At 42.0% G+C, this 18,994-nt stretch overlaps 1 protein-coding gene across 1 annotated transcript in view; it reads left to right on the forward strand.

Annotated features, from left to right (window-relative positions):
* The first annotated feature begins 5,368 nt into the window (after positions 1-5,368).
* MYOM3 (myomesin 3) overlaps positions 5,369-18,994 on the forward strand; it is a 198,132-nt gene continuing 184,506 nt past the window's right edge. Inside the window, exons 1-2 of the mRNA XM_073615489.1 lie at positions 5,369-5,592; positions 13,190-13,311. Coding sequence (XP_073471590.1) covers positions 13,205-13,311 — 107 coding nt within the window. The 5' untranslated portion in view covers positions 5,369-5,592; positions 13,190-13,204. The remainder of the gene's footprint in view (positions 5,593-13,189; positions 13,312-18,994) is intronic.

The raw sequence follows: 18,994 nt of genomic DNA on the forward strand, positions 1-18,994 counted from the left end.
TAATGAGGAATATATTTACATGAATGTTTTTATGCCTGGAATTCAGCTTTTAGATCAGTATTTTAAAATGCAGAGATATTAGATTGAAAACTGCACAAGTTCTGACAAACTTTACTCTGACACTGACACAGTAATCTCCATCATAGCACATGGAAAACTCATCTGTCTCTGGCTGAATATCTCCTATGAAGGACAGTTCTTTATCAGAGGACTGAACTGGCAGGGGTTAATGAGCTGACACACAACAACTTGCACTATGCTGGTATTCTGCGATAATCTCTTGCACCTGCTGAACCACAATAATTTTCTGAAACCCTAGAATGTGCTCGCTGTCTGCAGTCTGCTTTAGTGACATTCGTCATCCTCCACTATGCTACTAGTTTTTTTGGTTTCTAAACAAACGTTCAATAGGCTCCACTGTACGTAACACAGAAATATGACTAGGAAGCTAAAACATTAAAATGTATGTTGTATGTATATTAAACATTTATATTGCTCCCTGTGTCCCTGTTGGGTAGAATTACCTTATCTATGTGTCCTTTTACCATAGTTACTGGGACAGAAAATGACCGGAAATCCCAAATGTTATGGTTGTTACCAAGAAGAAGATATGAGGAAAAGTCTTCCAAAGGGGGGCACCTGACACGGTGACAATTATCTAAGAGGGAAATTTCCCCCACTTTGTAGAGATTTCCACTTATGTGGTTTTCCTTCGCTGGGATAGAAAGTGAAGGGAACTCTCCTCAATTGGACACATACAGCAATACATAACCTGAAAATTGTTTCAGTCCTTTCCTACTCTATCCAAAAAAATAATAATTTAGCATATACAATTGCAGCACAAGCCATATTGTAATTTAAACCAGAACTCAATGTTTGGTTTCCCTAAAAAATTGAATTTGGGCCAGCATGGTCCAAGCGATTACACATTGTTACAGATGGCTCTGGCCACCGTGTACCCAGTAATGCAATGCACCAGTTTGTGCTGATACAACAATATGTGCTGTTTTCCAGCCAAGTCCTATTCACTTCACTTGTGTGGCCAAAAAAAAAAAAAATGGTCATGCGGTTCATCAGCTATTCAGGGAGTGCCTTGTATTTTTATCATTATTTTCTAAAGATCCAAACTGTTTTCTTGTTTACCACTTCCAAGGATGATCTTCAGCAGATATGGGCGACTTCTCAAGACAAAAGTCCTTCTTGAAGCGGTGCCTGTTCTTTTTTAAGTGTCATATTTGTATTCATGAATACAAGACATTTCACAATTGGCTAAGGTGAAGTTTGTGACATCATCTTCCAGCCTCTTTATCTCAGCATTACCACACCTTGCATTAGTTCATAAAAATATAAATATCTGCCTGAATGGCTAATATACATGACCGGATTGGCTTCTTTCCGGCCACACAATTGAAGTGAGTAGGACTCGGCTGGAACACAGCACATATTACTGTATTAGCACAAACTGCTGCACTGTATTTCTAGATACACAGCGTCCAAAGCCTTCTGTAACCCTTCAACTTTTCTCATCAAAACACGATGTTTTCACCAGCTGATTTTAGTGAACCAGAACCTCCTATTCACAATCAGTCTGTAAAGGACATGGTGAAACAAACAGCTATTTCTTTAGAGCAGAAAAAGGTAGGACAACATTTTTTTAAAATCCTTGCACTGTACATTGATCACCCAGAGGGGATTTTTTCAACCATAGTGGTTACCATAGAATTAGTGATTTTTTTTTAACCAAGGACAGTACTTACAATGAAAGTGTCCCTTGTGGCGATGTGTTTTGTTTAAATTCTTTAGCCCTTTTTCGCAGGATACCCCAGTAACTGTGATCTTCTGGTGCTATGGGAGTTAATATGTGTGGCTCCACCTGTCAAAAGCATACATCAAAAGTGTTGAGTACACCTGTCCTTCACAGCTTCATAGAAATTTTACAATCGGTTCCCACAATGAAAAGCCCTCTATGAATGAAGGATGGGCGGATGAATGAATGGTCCATCTCCTCCATTCATAGAATGCTTTTTATTGTGGGAATCAATAGTATGGCTTTCGTGGAGCAGATGGGTTGGAAAGGGCACAGATAGTCAGCACTTGACAAGTGCTTCGCTCCCAAGGGAGCTGCCACTAATGCTGCATACATATACTTCCTGGACTTTATAGACTTTTAGTTGTGTTTTCAATGTGTTTCGGTACCCACTCGTGTGCCATTCTGTTTTTTGTCTTGTAGCACTTGACAAGTGCCTGTGACAGGTGTAGCTGCTCATATTAACTCCCACAGCGCTGGAAGATTACAGCTGCAGGGGTATCTGGGGGGCAGAGGCCTTAAGATTCCAAGCAACACAGCAGCCATCAGCATAAGGGACACTTTTCATTCATAGAAAGTACCATCCCTGGTGGGCAGTAAACCCTAATCTCCCAGGTGGACAGGTATTATGTTAAAGAGATCTTATTGTTGCGGTATTCAAGCCATTTAAGAAACCAGGAGGTTACTTCATGGCTACTATTCACCATATATCACTATAATATCAGTTTTGGGTGGACTGGTTGCATAAAGATTACATAATTGTGTATAGTATGAAACTGCATAAATACACAGTAGCAATTCAGTTGGTTTCAATCCACATGCTTGTTCAAGGAAGCTTATTGTGGACTGTGGCCAAACAATTTTGTCACATTCAGGCATTCCACTGGACACCAATGACAGCCGCTTGCACTTCTGCTGTGCCCACCTTCCCGAGCTGGATAGCTGGATTCCCCTTATAGACAAATTTCCTGGAGGATTTGACAGTGCTTTCACTATAGCCAAGATTGATCATTTCAAACCTGTCAGGAGTCATTGCAGCTAATTAGCTAATGACTATTGCCTAAGATGTGAAATGTCATAGAAGGTATGAGTGAGGTGTCAGAGCCTGACAGCTGAGGGATAAGAGTTTGAGAGCTCCCTTTTGGTTTGTAAATAGCAACAGCAAACTTTACTTTCCATCCTGATGGTATTCCAATGTATTCCAATGTCATGTGATGAAATCAATTAAAATCATTAAAGCTGAACTCCGGGAATTATATTTTTTCATAACTACATTAAGCCAGGTTGGGTTGATATATTCATATCTGATATCTGGATTGCCACTGAGAATGCCTTAAAGGGCTGGACTTCTCCTATGAGTCACAGGAGTGCAATTCGTCTTGCACTCCAGTGACCCCATTTTTAGCAGAGAGCGGTCTGAAGTGCGCTCTCTGCTGACATCACTGGAATCAGTCCAGGCACTGCGTCATCACGACAATAAAGTCTGCATCCGCCAGGTGGCTGGACTGATACCTGTCTCAGGCTCTCAGCGAGCCACTGAGATCCTGAGATGGCCACTCCCTGCCTCTCCACAGCTCAGCACTCCAATGAGCGTGGAGGAGCAGACTACGAATGAGAAACAAATGTTTCTCAATAAAAAAAGCAACATGGACAGTTAGATTTGATGTTGATAAAGGGATATGCATTAGGCCATGGTAATAGCTTTTCAACTACACAGGCGTTGGGATTAACATAATTGCGTCATATGTGAGACAGCATCTTAACCTAAAAAGTAAAAGGTGACCCTGGAAAATGCTTGAAAAAAGATGGCTCCATACTTCTGGAGAGAAAAGCAGATAAAGGCATTGACAGTGGGATTTTTTGATCTCTGTTGGGAGTTAAAAATATCTGTAAGTATTATGCCCCATACACACGATCGGATTTTCCCACAACAAATGTTGGATGTGAGCTTGGCTGAAAGTCCGACCGTGTGTATGCTCCATCGAAAATTTGTTGTCAGACTTTCCGCCATTTTCCGATTTTGTGTACACAAGTCCGACGCACAAAAGTTCACGCATGCTCTGAATCAAGCAGAAGCAGCCGCACTATTGAACTTCCTTTTTCTCGGCTCGTCGTACGTCTTGTACGTCACCACGTTCCCACGTTCGTAATTGTTGGCCAACATTTGTGTGACCGTGTGTATGCAAGACAAGTTGGAGCCAGCATCCGAACAAAAATCCACGGTTTTGTTTCGGAAAGCCCGATCGTGTGTACGGGGCATAACACGTATACCCTGTACACACGGTGGGACTTTCCGACGGAAAATGTGCGATCGGAGCTTGTTGTCCAAAATTCCGACCGCGTGTAGGCTCCATCGGACTTTTTCCATCTGAATTTCCGACACACAAAGTTTGAGAGCTGGCTCTAAAATTTTCCGACAACAAAATCCGTTCGCGTAAATTCCGATCGTGTGTAGACAATTCCGACGCACAAAGTGCCACGCATGCTCAGAATCAAGCAGAAGAACAGCACTGGCTATAGAACTTAATTTTCTCGGCTCGTCGTACATGTTGTACGTCACTGCGTTCTTGACGTTCGGAATTTCCAACCAACTTTGTGTGACCGTGTGTATGCAAGACAAGTTTGAGCCAACATCCGTCGGAAAAAATCAGATGGATTTTGTTGTCGGAATGTGCGATCGCATTACTGTACACATTATATATCATGCATGCACTTAAAGTGTATGTCCAACCCAGGACTGCTGTTAGAAATCATGGGCCCTGTACAGCCCACCTGACAGGGCCCCGTACCCCTGAAGATGTCAAAATTATATTTTAGCTAAAAATACACAACTCACAAAATTCCTGCTAAATTTAAAAGAAATCTGTATTAACTTAATAAATAAAGCTTTGTGTGTAAATGAGGTCTTTGGGCTCATGCACATGGGTGCTGCTGACTGTACAGTGTGAATCAGCATTTTCTTTTTATGTGGCTGGAGCTGTGTGTAGGCAGCCTATGTTACGCTATGGGGACACAGCAGCTGTATGAACACAACCGCAGGTCCAAATTTGACAAGTGTGTGGATGCAGGTGTATTCGTACAGATGCTGCGTCCCCATAAAGTAACAATTGGCTCAAGTTGAACAAACAAACCACTCATTCACACTGTATGAGCCAGAGAATGAGCTCAACTTGTGTACAACCAGACTGTCTGGATTTTCCCAAATGATCAGCGCCACCGCTATAGCCGGCAAAACTGATCATTGTATTCTGCCGACAGAATATAATAGCTCAACAGAAGGATTCCCCCATTTACATCAAATGTGTGGATTGGGGAATCGACTTTTATTATTCATATATGGCCTGCTTTAGTCATTGAACCTAAATTCTGTACAACTAAAGATGTGGAAACCAATATCATCAATGAGAATTATTTTAATAAATCAATAACACTTTAACATTGGAAGTTCTTTCTCTTTTTTAAATGTCAAGGTACTGGATTTAATCCACTGTTGATCAAACCCCTCCCAATGGCCTTTCTGAAATCCGTCTTAATCCCTGGTATATTTATATACCCATAGTGTATTCTCTCATCCCGTTATAAAATAGAAGATGGAGTATGCTCTGAAACTTTTGTTGAAATGAGCCCAGAGATTGTTTTGGAACACAGTTTACAAGGCTCATCGTTTCATAGTGCAGCTGTAAGGCTTAGAATTAGCCTCTTATTCTGAGAGTTGTCAGTATTGCAGAAGGGGGACATTGGTTTTATCTCTTGAGCAGAACACAGTTTCAGTCACTGCAAAATTTGTAAGTATAATTGATTTTTCTGCTAATATTTCAGATTCATGGTAATATCAACTTTTTATTTTTGGAAATATGTGGACGTGTGTACAATTTATTTATATAGCACTATTAATATTTTCTATACAGCACCATATTTATTATAGAATAAGCATTTATTGTATACCCTACAGAAAAGTTTTACTGATAGAAGTAATTATAATGCAGAGGGCTAGGGAATAAATGTAGAAAGCGTATTAAGATAGTATGTGGATGTTTATAATCTACTAAGCAGAACATATTAAAAGACATAAAATCAGGGTATTTAAAGCAGAAAAAGGTTTCTTGAGCTTACATATAACTTTTAGTTAGAATATTCCATAAACTTAGCTATTATGAAGAGCATAAGGACTTATTTGGGTGTTTTGTGTCTTTCTAGTCAACACACAGTACATTTGTGAAGTATTTTCAAAGGATAAAGAGCTTTTGCCATGTATTGCATTGTGGTTTTTAAAAATGGGCCATATTCAATTCTGTTGTATTTCAACTTTCTGAATGTGAGACTTTTTTTGTCAAAAAGTCTGAGCTGAATAAATTGGAACAAACTGACTTTGGTAATGATGAAATTGCACCAAAACTGTTTTTGCTCTTCAACTGCTCAGAGGGAATTTGCTGGAAAATATATATATCTTTTTTTATATAGAGGGTATGTTTTTTTGAGGGGTGAATTCAGGGTAGTTTAGTTTATTTCATTTTCTTTCTTTTTTTTTTTATATTTTATTTTTAATATATTTGATTAGTATTTGTACTGATACTTTAATATATATTTTTTTCTTTTTTTGCTCTATTTTTTTAATACGTGAAAAACAAAGCATAAAGTTATATGGCTAATGCGGGGCATTTTTTTTTTTTTACAAAAGAACATATCCAGAAAAGTTGACAGGAGCATCAACACTCCTCAGGAGCTTTAAACACTTAAAGACCTCCCACCGCGCATATATATATATATATATATATATATATATATATATATATATATATATATATATATACTGCAGCAGGGGGGCTCTATTGCTCGAAACGACATACCTGTACGTAATTTCGCGCAATAGATACTGTGGGCGCTGATTGGCAAGAGCGGGAGCCAATCACCGGGTCCGGCGGCCACCCACGATCACTCCCCAGAGAAATAGAATGGTGGTCTGCAGATGTAAACAAGGCAGACCGCCGTTCTGTCAGAGAAGAACACAGTGATCTTGTGTTCCTGCTAATCAGGAACTTGGATCACTGTGTTCATTTAGTGAGTCCATCCCCCACACAGTTAGAAATTGTCCCCTAGGGACACACTTAACCCTTTGATCACCCCTGGTGTTAACTCCTTCTCTGCCAGTGTCATTAGTACAGTAACAGTGCATATTTTTAGCACTGATTACTGTAGTAATGTCACTGGTTCCCAAAAAGTCTGCCGCAATGTTGCAGTCCTGCTAAAAATCTCTGAAAGCCACCATTACTAGTAAAAAAAAAATAAAATGGCATAAATCTATCCCCTAGTTTGTAGACGCTATAACTTTTGCGCAAACCAATCAATATACGCTTATTGGCCTTTTGTTACCAAAAATATGTAGCAGAATACATATTGGCCTAAATTGATGAAGAAATTAGATTTTTTTTTATTTTTTTATTGGATGTTTTTTAGCAGAAAGTAAAAAATATTGGGTTTTTTTGAAAATTGTCGGTCTTTCTTTGTTTCTAGCACAAAAAAAAAAAAAACGCAGAGGTGATCAAATACCACCAAAAGAAAGCTCTATTTGTGGGAAAAAAGGACATCTATTTTATTTGGGTAAAGTGTAGCACAACCGCGCAGTTGTCAGTTAAAATAACGCAGTGCCGTAACAAAAAATGGCCTGGTCATTAGGGGTAAAACCTTCCGGGGCTGAAGTGGTTAAAAACACCACAAAAACCTTGATTTTGCTTTTCCTACCGATTTCAATGCATTTTGCCAAACTGTCAACATTTTGGTGAAATCCCACGGATTTTTAGGTTGATCACATAGCAAGGTGAATATCTACTTTGCAAGGGAATTAAAAAAATGTTTTTTCTTAAATTTTATATTAACTTAATTAATGAGGTGAAGCTCTATTGACTTCAATCGATCAGTCATTTGCAAGCAATAATCCAGTTCTTATTTTCCTTGCATGTGATTGGGTTTTCTTTGCAAAATTTATTTTCACTACATTCAGTTAAGTGAAAATTTGTTTTGAAAAGTGACCGTGTTCTATTCCTTTAGTAAATCAACCCCATTGTGTCTTTTTTCATCATTAGAAAAACTTTATTTGCGGAAACAAAATGTTTTGGTTTTATATAAAAATGCAACGAAACTCATCAGCATACAGTGAACAATACAAAAAGAAGTTTTCAAATTAGCAATATAACTAAGATAATCCTCCTATACCTCTCACACACATAAAGTATCTGAGAAACGTACAAGTAAAAAAAATACTTACGTTTTAAACAATCCTACTTTATTTTAAACTATATCCTTGTTATTCAGACAAAAGAGGACATAGGAGACAGTTAATCTTAATTCAGTATTGTATATATATATATATATATATATATATATATATATATATATATATATATATGTAGCGCATAAAAAAATCAACAAAGAGAGATAAAATGTAGTCACAAACACCCCGAATCTATCGACCGGGTGTAGTGTACACCACAGAAAATGGTGTAAAGTCCATGTATCATAAAAAAGTGAAAAAAGTGAAATCCATGTATCATAAAAAAGTGAAAAAAGTGAAAATCTCCAAGTGAATGTGCACATGAAAAAGTCACTGGCAATGGAAATGTTCCAAATGTGGACAAGAGACTGGGTTGATCAGTACATGGAAACGGCTTCAACCAACAACAGCATCAAATCAGAGAATGGTAGGCATGAACTCTTACCGGATCCTGTGGACTCCCCTGACTTATGATCACGTGACAAGAGACGGAGGACGACTTAAGATTGACGTTCGGCGCCTTTTCTGGACCGGATGTCACATCTTTTGTTTGACACGTGCAATTTGAGGTTTAAACATCACATATTGCCTGTTGGCTCACAGATTGGCTGCCTGGCCCGTTTGTCTTCCCTTGCACGATATTATTGGCCTTTTTATGTACGGCTTGCCACTTCCTGACCAACTGACATTCATTGGTCCAATCAATTTTGTGATTGGTTTACATTTGTATGTATTATTTATAAATATTGGCAACTCTGAGTTGGTGGCTTATGCCCCAGTAGAAGACCTATGGGTCGAAACGCGTCGGGCTTCCTTACCTTCTCTTATGTTGCCCTTGACTTTTTATAGTGATCACTTTATTTTAATGTATCTGTTTTTATAACAATAAAAGATACTTTTTTTATCTGCACCATGGGGAAGCTTTACTTTTCTTTTCACATAACACCGGGAAGGAAGTAAATGCCCCACCTTCGTTACAAGCAACACATCTTAGCCGGCAGAATCCCGTCTACATCCATTGTGAAGATCCATCTGATGACTTTGCGCGTACTTGGGAAATTGGCATCTGTGAGCCCTGACGATCTGGATATCGGTCTATATGCCCTGAGTGGCACTATGTCTGTATGACTCCATATCATAAGACAGGGGAGTCCACAGGATCCAGTAAGAGTTCATGCCTACCATTCTCTGATTTGATGCTGTTGTTGGTTGAAGCCATTCCCATGTACTGATCAACCCAGTCTCTTGTCCACATTTGGAACATTTCCATTGCCAGTGACATTTTTCATGTGCACATTCACTTGGAGATTTTCACTTTTTTCACTTTTTTATGATACATGGACTTTACACCATTTTCTGTGGTATTCACAACACCCGGTCGATAGATTTGGGGTGTTTGTGACTACATTTTATCACTATTTGTTGATTTTTTATGCGCTACATTTTTCATATAGTTTATATTGTTGTTTGTCACATTGTATGTAGCTGCTTTTTTCATCAGCTAGTGCAGTGTTTCCTTGCTATTTTCACTATATATATATATGTGTGTATATATATATATATATATATATATATATATATATATATATATATATATACATATATATATATATATATATATATATACTGGGGTGAGATCTAGGGAACCCAGTCAAAGAAACATAAAATACAATTAAGATTACTGGACAGTAAAAATTACATTAGACCAAAAAATGAAATGCATGCAGTAAAGATGTTGCAATTACTCTGTCATAATTTTTCTGGCATTAGACATGTGAAGGCAAGATGTCTTTTAGCAACTACTAGACCAGGTGAACCAGGGGCTTGCGACATTCAGTGTTCATAATGTCATCGCCCATGATATGTTTCAGTAATACGAAGTGTTATTGACCAAGTGATTAGACAGAGAGTAACTGTAGCTTGCTGTTCACTAAACAGGTCAGAATGGCAAAGGACATTTATACACTGAAGCAGTGGCAACCCGTCCATAGGTGGCGCACGGCGCTGCCCCCCATGCATGCATCCGGCCCCCTGATCTACATGCAGGGTGCCAGACGCATGGATTCTAAACAGGGTTTTTTTTTTTTAAGCATGTGTTTAGAGCCAGAGGTTCTAATAGGCTTCAAAAAAGGGTGGGCTCGGGGTGCAGAGCACTGCGCCTGAAGCCCACCCAGTTGTGTGACAAGAGTGAATGAAGAGTGAATATTCACTATTGTAACACTGATTCTCCTCCCGGCCAATCAGGAAGTGGGTCGTGAGACCCGTCACCCGATTGGCCAAAAAGATCCGATTGGATTGGCCGCCAGGAGGAGGAGGGAGGATACGTAGGGGAAGCGAGGAAGCAGCCACCCGCAGCCCGAGATGGGGACCCTGATTACTGACCAACCCAGGGGGGGGGTGCCGCCCATGATCCCCGTGACCCGGCTGACCGACCAATTGGGGGGGGTTGGCTGCTCTCTGTGACCTGACCAACGAGAGAGGGGGGATTGGGTGGCGGTGGGTAGATTGTTTGCCACCCCTCCCCCCCAAAAAACACCAGACACCACTGCACTGCGGAACGATACAAAACATAATGAAAGAATGTCTATGTGGCTCAATCAAGGTAACGTATGGCTGCATAGTATAGTCTCTATAAGGATACTATAGCAACAGAGAGTCAAAATGAGAATCAGTATTTCAGTATAACAATACAGAACACTGCTACTTATGATTATCCCCATAGACAGTGTTCCTCTCAGTGAAGTCCAGGGTAGTCCAAGTCCAGGGTAGCTCTGGTAACAGGCCTCTAACCTGGCTGCAGATCATTTGCTCAACTACCTCTGCATCATCAGGTGTGGCTTCTCTTAGCTGCTGAGGGAAAGAAGCTTGGGAATGTATCTTTCCTGTGTGTTTCCAGGAACCCAGGGAGTTGTGGGAAATGGAGTTAAAGCTCAAGTTTAGCTAAAAATAAAAAAAAATTAAAAAAGAGACATAATATATATAATTAGTGTTTCTTCACCCTCCCTCTCCTCCACACACTGTTTGACACAGGAGAGCAGCTCACTCTGCTCCCTCCCCTTCTTCCTCATTGGCAGGGAGAGAGAGCCAATGCTTGGACAGGACTGCAGCAGCAGAAGTGAAGAAGTCTGGGGCATGTAGTCCTGAAGACAGGCGACCCCATGTTAATCTCTGCAGGGCAAGTTACACAACCCAGCATGCCAGGAGGGGAGGAAGGAAAAAAAGAACACCACAAGGCTGCCTGGGAGCAGAGAGAGAGACCATGAGGCGAAGAAAAGACTGGACACTGGAGAGGGGTGCTGTTATCCAGGGTCGGTGTGCCTGTTCCTGCCACAGTTCCATGGCCGGTCACGGACATTCCACCAGAGAGGGACCCTGGGTGCATCTCCAGGCGCATTCCTGAAGCAGTGAGACATTCCAGTTGTGGGGTAGCCAGTCGGGCAACCTGAAGAGCCTGCTAGCCTGTCAGTAACCATGAAATCAGACTGAGACAGAAGTACAGTTAAATCAGTTAAATCACACTTGTTTAATAATAAAAGTAAAAAGAACAAACGTAGTCAAAACATAGTCAGAGTTCAGTAACTGGAATGGATAGTCAGCCAAGCCAGAAGTCAGGGATCAAAGTAGTGGAACAACAAGCAGGATCTGGAGCCAGAAGGGATGTCAGCAAAGCCAGTCTTCAAACAGGAACGTAGGAGATGTTTCTTGTGATATTGACCAAGGCGAAGGCAGAGACCGTCTGGACTGGACGGCTTAAGTAGGCAGGACTGACGAGCAGGATATGAACAACAGCTGAGTAACTGTGGAGAGAAATGGGAGCTGGCAAGTAGCTGACAGCTAAGCGGCCAGCTCAGAGCAGGAAGGGCTGAGCCCAGCCCTGACACAGCCAGAACATGGACTTTGGGCCTTGGTCGCAGGATTGGTGATCGCACAGATACATAGAGACACTGCATGCAGACAACGTTGCATATCTTTGCCTACATCCCTAGAACCCCCCCCCCCCCCCCGCCAGGCAGAAACAGTGTGCATTCTGATTCAGAGCTCTACAGTAGAGTACACTCTTGTTCCACCCTGCTAAACAGAATACTGTACCTGAAGTGCACCAACAGAGAGCTAGCTGAAGATATTGGACATATACACTGTGTGGATTTCCATATCTCTGCTCTGTATACTCAGGGACTCAGTGACACTTATACTCAGGAACTCAGGGGTACTTACACTCATTAAGGAGGAACTCTAGCTTCCATACTAAAGCTAATATTGTTGCATATAGTGCTGTTTATACAGTCCAGTCCTGTGATTTCAGGATTTCAGGGAGATAGACTGGCCTACATCAAGCCACTTCTGTTCCCCCTTTATGCCTGAGCACATACCTGAGTCGTTTGAAGTGGTTAAACTGCGTTAACTTTATAACCTGCTTGTGCCTTTAAAGATATACTGTTTATATCAGAGTTTTACATTTTTTTTCTCTGTGTTGTTATCACTGTTGTTCTATGACCAAAGCCGCTTAGTAAAGATACTTTCTATTCAACTACCATTTGTCTCGATTTACTGTTGTGCTGCAGTGACATTGTCTAATAGGTGTGCCAGACGAGCTGAGACTGTTCTTGGGGGTTGAGAGGCAGAGCACAGAACCAAATATACTTAAGTGGCTCCTTCGGGGTGGCGCTACAGACGGATCAGGCAGAAAAGGGTAGGCATAGTCAAGTTCTCTTTATGAGAGCTCTTGACTGGCCCTTAGTTGTACTAACCCCTGCTGCACCGGAAAATTATGGTAGTGGGGTTAGAGTAGGACAAATAAAGATTTCTACTGAAAGAGAAGAGTCAACACAAGGGACACATTATCCTTACTGTCCCTTGTGCTGATTTTTATGTTTTTATCTTTAGCTAAATTTTGAAGAGATCTGAATCTGCTTGTGAGGCACTCTGCTACATTTCTTACACTTCATTCAGAGTAGGTGCTACAGTGTGAATGGTTAATCCTGCACAGATCAGATTTTGGCATATGTATTTTGCATGCATATACTGTAAGTCTCATATTTTGTCAAGACAGTGAAACAACAGTGAAACAGAAACAGGCAGATATGAACTGTCATGTATTTGTCTTTTTTCACTAGACTTGTGGATTTAGGATGGAAAAGAGCATCACATATTCTTATGCAGAAGAAGAAGAATCTGAGCAGAAGAAACGGAAGTTTGAAATGGGAACTTCAACAATGAAAAAGAAATTTAGAACAAGGTCAGTTTCTGTTCTTAGGTCTTTGTAGTTTTACGGCTTTTGCCTTTCCTGGTATACCAAAATAGGTCTGGTTTTAACACGGTGAGCAATTACAAAGCTAATACACTTCAAATCACTAAAATTGGCAATGCTTATTGAAATACAAAATACACATATAAAAGGATTCTACTAATATGAACATTTACCATATCTGATCATTAGTGACCATTCGCAATTCTTTGGAAGAACAGATTACTCTAAAGATGAAAGGACATCAGTCCACATGAAATATAGAATTGTTGTTCCTCCATTTACATATTGCTTTCTTCTTGCTATTTTGATAAATATTCGTCTCTTTATTCCAGTTGCATATATACCTCTCCGACTCTCCCAATATGGGGCACATAGTGAAGTAGTAAAATCACTCCTACTTACCAACGGAGGGAGACAACAGGAAGTGAGAGGAAATCTACCCCTAGGAAGTGAAATTCACTCCTGTAAGAGTATGGGAAAAAGGTACCTCCAAGGAAGCTTTATCACCAATCCTTGTTTCCACAACAACCCAACATTTTCAAAATCCAATTGTCATTGGGACAGAAAGTGAGGTGAAATTTTCTGAGCAAGGGGCACAGACAGCAAAGTAAACGTTACAGGGGTGTTCTTTCCCTATGTTATCCAAAAAGCTTAAAAATATTTTTTTGGCTGGAGCTACACTTAAAAAATTTACCTGCTCTCCTGGCTTGGTAGGGTGAACACCCTGAAAATGGATGTCCTTCCCCGATTTTTGTACCTATTTCAGACAATCCCTATATACATACCTAACTCCTATTTTCGGAAATTGCGCCAGCTGTTCTCTAAATTTATTTGGAATTCAGCCCGTCCTAGAATTAGATACAAAACGTTATCTCTTCCGAAAGCGAGAGGGGGAGCTGGGGCCCCGGACGCTTCATTGTATCATAAGGCAGCAATACTTACTCGCATATTGGACTGGTTCCATAACCATACGACTAAGCTCTGGGTTCACTTGGAAAACCATATGAACTCCATTGATCTCTCAGCTCTTCCATGGACCACACCCGCAATTCGTAGGGGTTCACTCCCCCTCTGTGACCTCACCCGCCAAACTATCCAAATTTGGGATCGCCTAAATTCTGGAGGTAACATATCCAATCCTTCGGGACCTATGACCCCCCTATTTGGGACCCCAGCCTTCCCACTGGCTATGCACGTAACAAGCTTTGGACCTTGGCGGAAAGAAGACCATAGGAGGCTTTCTCAGGTTCTCCGTACAGACCCCATTCTAATGCCAGATACTCCCCCCGAATCGCTTTCTAGATACCCTATGCAATGGCTTCAGAAACAACAATTGACTTCCTATATCCAAACCTTCCATTCTATACAAGATATTCTAGCTGAACCCACAGGATTCGAGGATATGCTCCTCCAAAACGATCCTCCAACACACGTGGTATCACAGCTTTATTCCCTTTTGTTGAATGCTCTTCACCCTGATCTCCCACCCTACACGAAGGCTTGGGAAAAAGATCTCCAACACTCCATCTCCCCCATTGACTGGCAAAAATGCTTTATTCTAACACACAAGCTCTCCCTAGCCACTAAAACTCAAGAAAAGGGGTATAAACTGGTGACGAGGTGGTATAGATGCCCTTCGACAGTACATCACTTCAACTTGACAAATCCAGATACTTGTTGGCGATGTTTAAACTCCAGGGGCACCATGCTCCACATTTGGTGGGAATGCCCACCCATACAAAAATTCTGGCAACAGATCTTCCTACTATACTGCAGGCTGATGGCAACGGCTCTCTCTCCTTCACCCGAGATAGCTCTCTTGTCCATACTCCCGGGCACACTCAAATCCATTAAAAAAGATGTATTACGCCATTTCTTGGCTGCTGCTAGAATAGTGATCCCAAGATATTGGAAGTCAAGAACTGTACCTTCCCTGGGGGAGTGGGCTATTGAGGTGGACCGCATCAGGGACCTTGAACGCCTGTTGGCTGAGGAATCCAATAAAGACAACCATTTCTCTCTTACATGGACTTCGTGGTCCATGTTCCGATACTCATCGGACTTCATCCCCTGGGCAGAGGGCAACCTGGACAGTACCGCCCCGTGACCATGCTGGAGCGACTCCTGTTCCTAACCTTTCTGTTTTTCTACTTTCCTCCTAACCCTTCTCCTTTTCATATCAATGTATTCCTTAAAATTTAGATGCAGAATACGGCCCGCACAAGCTAATCCTATACAACATAACAGGTTCCTGGAATAAGTTGATTGTAAACACACACGAAGTTTACTTGTAATCCCCTCCCGTATATAGTGAGGGCTCTTTGGTTATCCTTGTTATATTTCATTATGCTAATTAAACAATGTTTTTTCCTTGTGATCTGCACACATAACGTACTACAATATGTATCCTGCGAATACATTGGATATATTGTTATCAACACTACTACTACTAATGATGTCTATGTGAAGTACTTTTTCTTGTATGTTTTTTCTTTTTCAATAAAATCAGATTGAATTAAAAAATTTACCTGTTCCGACTTACAAACAAATTCCACTTAAGAACAAACCTACAGACCCTATCTTGTTTGTAACCCGGGGATCGCCTGTACTATGCTTTTTTTGGACTTGGAGTTTGTAATATTTTGACTGTAGTGGATATTCTTCTTTCACTACAGTTTCTGAGACTAGCCATTTAGGTAGGCCACTGCACTTGTCCCAAAATAGCAGGTGGTGATTCTAATGTCACTCTCTGGCAAAGCCATGGCTGTCAATTGTATCTAACACTTCTGTGTGTGTTGGATGTCTGGTCTTCCACCGTGTGCTGTGGTTCTTTCCACTAAGCCTTATGTCACTACAGTGGAAACAAGACATACCTGAGCTCAGATCCCAATAGCTTGTGCATGCATATAATCTACCGGGTACTAAAGGGGTGTGACCACATTAGCACTAAAAATACTGGATGAACCCTCTGCACACTGCTTGTCAGGGGCATATCAGTGGCCATCGGGCGAATATGCGTGCACGCAGGTGCGCGAAGGGCCTTTCCAGGACAGTTTTGCTGAATTCCCCACCAGGGGGCGCCGGAGCGCTCCCGCGCGCGCCCGTTCGCGCGTGCGCGCGTCCGTTCGCGCTAGCGCTGTTTTGGCGCCAAGGGCCCTTTAAAAGTCTGTCAGATGCTTCTGTCAGGTGCTGTTCGTCTGCAGCTCTGCACCTGAGTTCCTGTATCCTGCCTATTGTTTGCTAGTGACCCGGCTCCGTTTGACCATTTTCCAGTCTCCTATCCGACCCGGCCTGCCTGACCTTGCTTATATGTTGTGACCCGTTGCCGAACTCCTGCCTGCCTGACTATTCTTGGATTATCCCTCCTGCTATATACTTGCCTGATTTCCTGCCAAACGGACTGTCTGACCCTGCTTTGCCTGTGTCCTGTGACGCTGCCTCCAGCCTGCTCTGTCAAGCTTCAGATCCTGCTGTTGCCTTATCATCCACCTGCCTGCCTACTGACCTGCATCAGTCTACCTGCATCCGCAGCTCAGCCATCCCAGAGGGACGTCCTTCCAGTTCCAGTGCTTGCTTCTGCTGGAACCTGCATCAGGCCCTCCTACCCACTGTGCTCTGGAAACCACTGTTCCCATCTCCAGTGGCTCCTGAACCAGCGTTTAAGAGAGGTCTCCTTCTACCAGTCGGGCTCAACTATCAGGTACCTAACACTGCTATACCCTTTCAAGCAAACTTTGCAAATAAAAAACAGGACACAGTAGTGACATAGGGGTCAGCAGGAAAAAATACTACAGTGCGCAGCAGGGAGCCATGTATTTGAAACAAACTTGAAAGTGATGGTCAAAGTTGTGCAAAAGAGCAAAGACCGAAGTAGTTGCCATTAACAGTAAGTAGTCTTTTACACCTGGTGACTATAGTTTTTTTTTTATTTGTGACAGAGACTGGGTCACTTAAGTTTTTTTTTTCAAATAACAGTTTTATTAGTTATCACAGCTGGTAATAAGACAAAAAACAGAACACAGTGAGTTCCAAGCTATATTAACTGCACTCCTCAAAATCTGGGATGAGCCCCTCAAAGCAGCAGATGAAGGAAAATTGTGTCTCCTGGTGCTGCTGGACCTCAGTGCAGCATTCGACACAGTAGACCACAAAACCCTGCTCACTCGTCTCACAGAAGTAGCTAGAGTTGCAGACTCAGTCTTACCCTGGTTCACATCCTTCCTAGAGAACCGTTCTCAGAAAGTGAAACTATGAGCTTTCACTTCGGAAGCACGAAAAATTACGGAGTCCCTCAAGGATTACCCCTGTTGCCCGTGCTCTTTAATATCTATCTTCCCCCACTCCTCAAAATCATCAGCAACCAGGACCTACTTTATCACTCCTACACGGATGACATCCAACTCTACCCATGCATCACCAACAAAAAAGACCAATACCAGGCACTGGAAAACTGTCTCTCATTGATCGACGATTGGATGACGGAGAGCTCCCTTAAACTCAACGGATCCAAAACAGAACTCCTCTTCCTCCACGCAAACCGAAACAAAAACCCTGACATGATGTCCACACACCACTCACCATTCTTGGACAACCCATCACCCCCAGCACTAAAGCCAAAAGCCTCGGAGTCATCTTTGACTCAAACATGAGGATGGATGCACAAATAGGATCAGTAGTCAGTGGATCCCACTACTTTCTTCGCCTATTGCGTAGACTCATCCCCTTCATCCCTGAAGGAGATACAGCAGCAGTAGTTGGAACAATCATCAATTCCCGACTCGACTACGCAAATTCCCTCTACCTAAGACTTCCAAAATACCAAATTTCACGTCTTCAAATCATCCAGAACACAGCAGCCAGACTTGTAACTGGAAAGAAACCCTGGGAATCAATCACCCCGTCCCTGAGGACCCTGTATTGGCTAGCCATGAAGGACCGAGTTACATTTAAGACCCTCTGCCTCACTCACAAATGTACACAAGGAAAAGCCCCGCAATACCTCTGCGACAAAATAAAGCACTACACCCCAGGTCGCCCTCTCCTGTCAACTAACCAGAACCTCCTCCACATCCCCAAGACCCGTTATAAATTAAAAGTAGAACAAAGGTTCGCAGTCCAAGGACCATGGCTATGGAATGTTCTACCCGTGGACATTCGCTTGGAAGAAAACCTTCTGGCCTTCAGGAAGAAGCTCAAGACCCATCTCTTCTGAAGACCCAGACGGACACTGGCAGCAAAAGCGCCCTGAGGCGATTTAGTTTGCATATGTAGCGCTATACAAGTTATTCATTCATATATTCAGAGAACTGAAGTGACGGTTACTAAAAGTCAACAATAATGTATCAAAGGAACTCTGGAGGGTAAACTGAGGGGGGTACTAGTGAACGGTACAGTAACCATATTCACATCTCAGACGAGATGTGCCCAATGTACTTAAGCAAAAGAAAATCATGGGCCTGAGGGGGCCAAGAGCAAGGCAGTGGGATGGTCCAGGAATATCAACCAGGAGGAAGTTTGGAGCACAAATGGGTATAACTGAGGGAAAGGCCCTGTTTCTGTCAACCATTTTTTTATTTAGCAGCTTTATGAGGGGTGTCCGGGCCACAGGAGCGTTTGGTTGAGGAAACCTTCTACCAGACTGTGGGTGGAGGCGGTCGAGTAGCCACCAAAT

The sequence above is a fragment of the Aquarana catesbeiana genome, linkage group LG02 (assembly GCF_042186555.1).
Source record: "Aquarana catesbeiana isolate 2022-GZ linkage group LG02, ASM4218655v1, whole genome shotgun sequence".
NCBI lineage: Eukaryota > Metazoa > Chordata > Amphibia > Anura > Ranidae > Aquarana > Aquarana catesbeiana.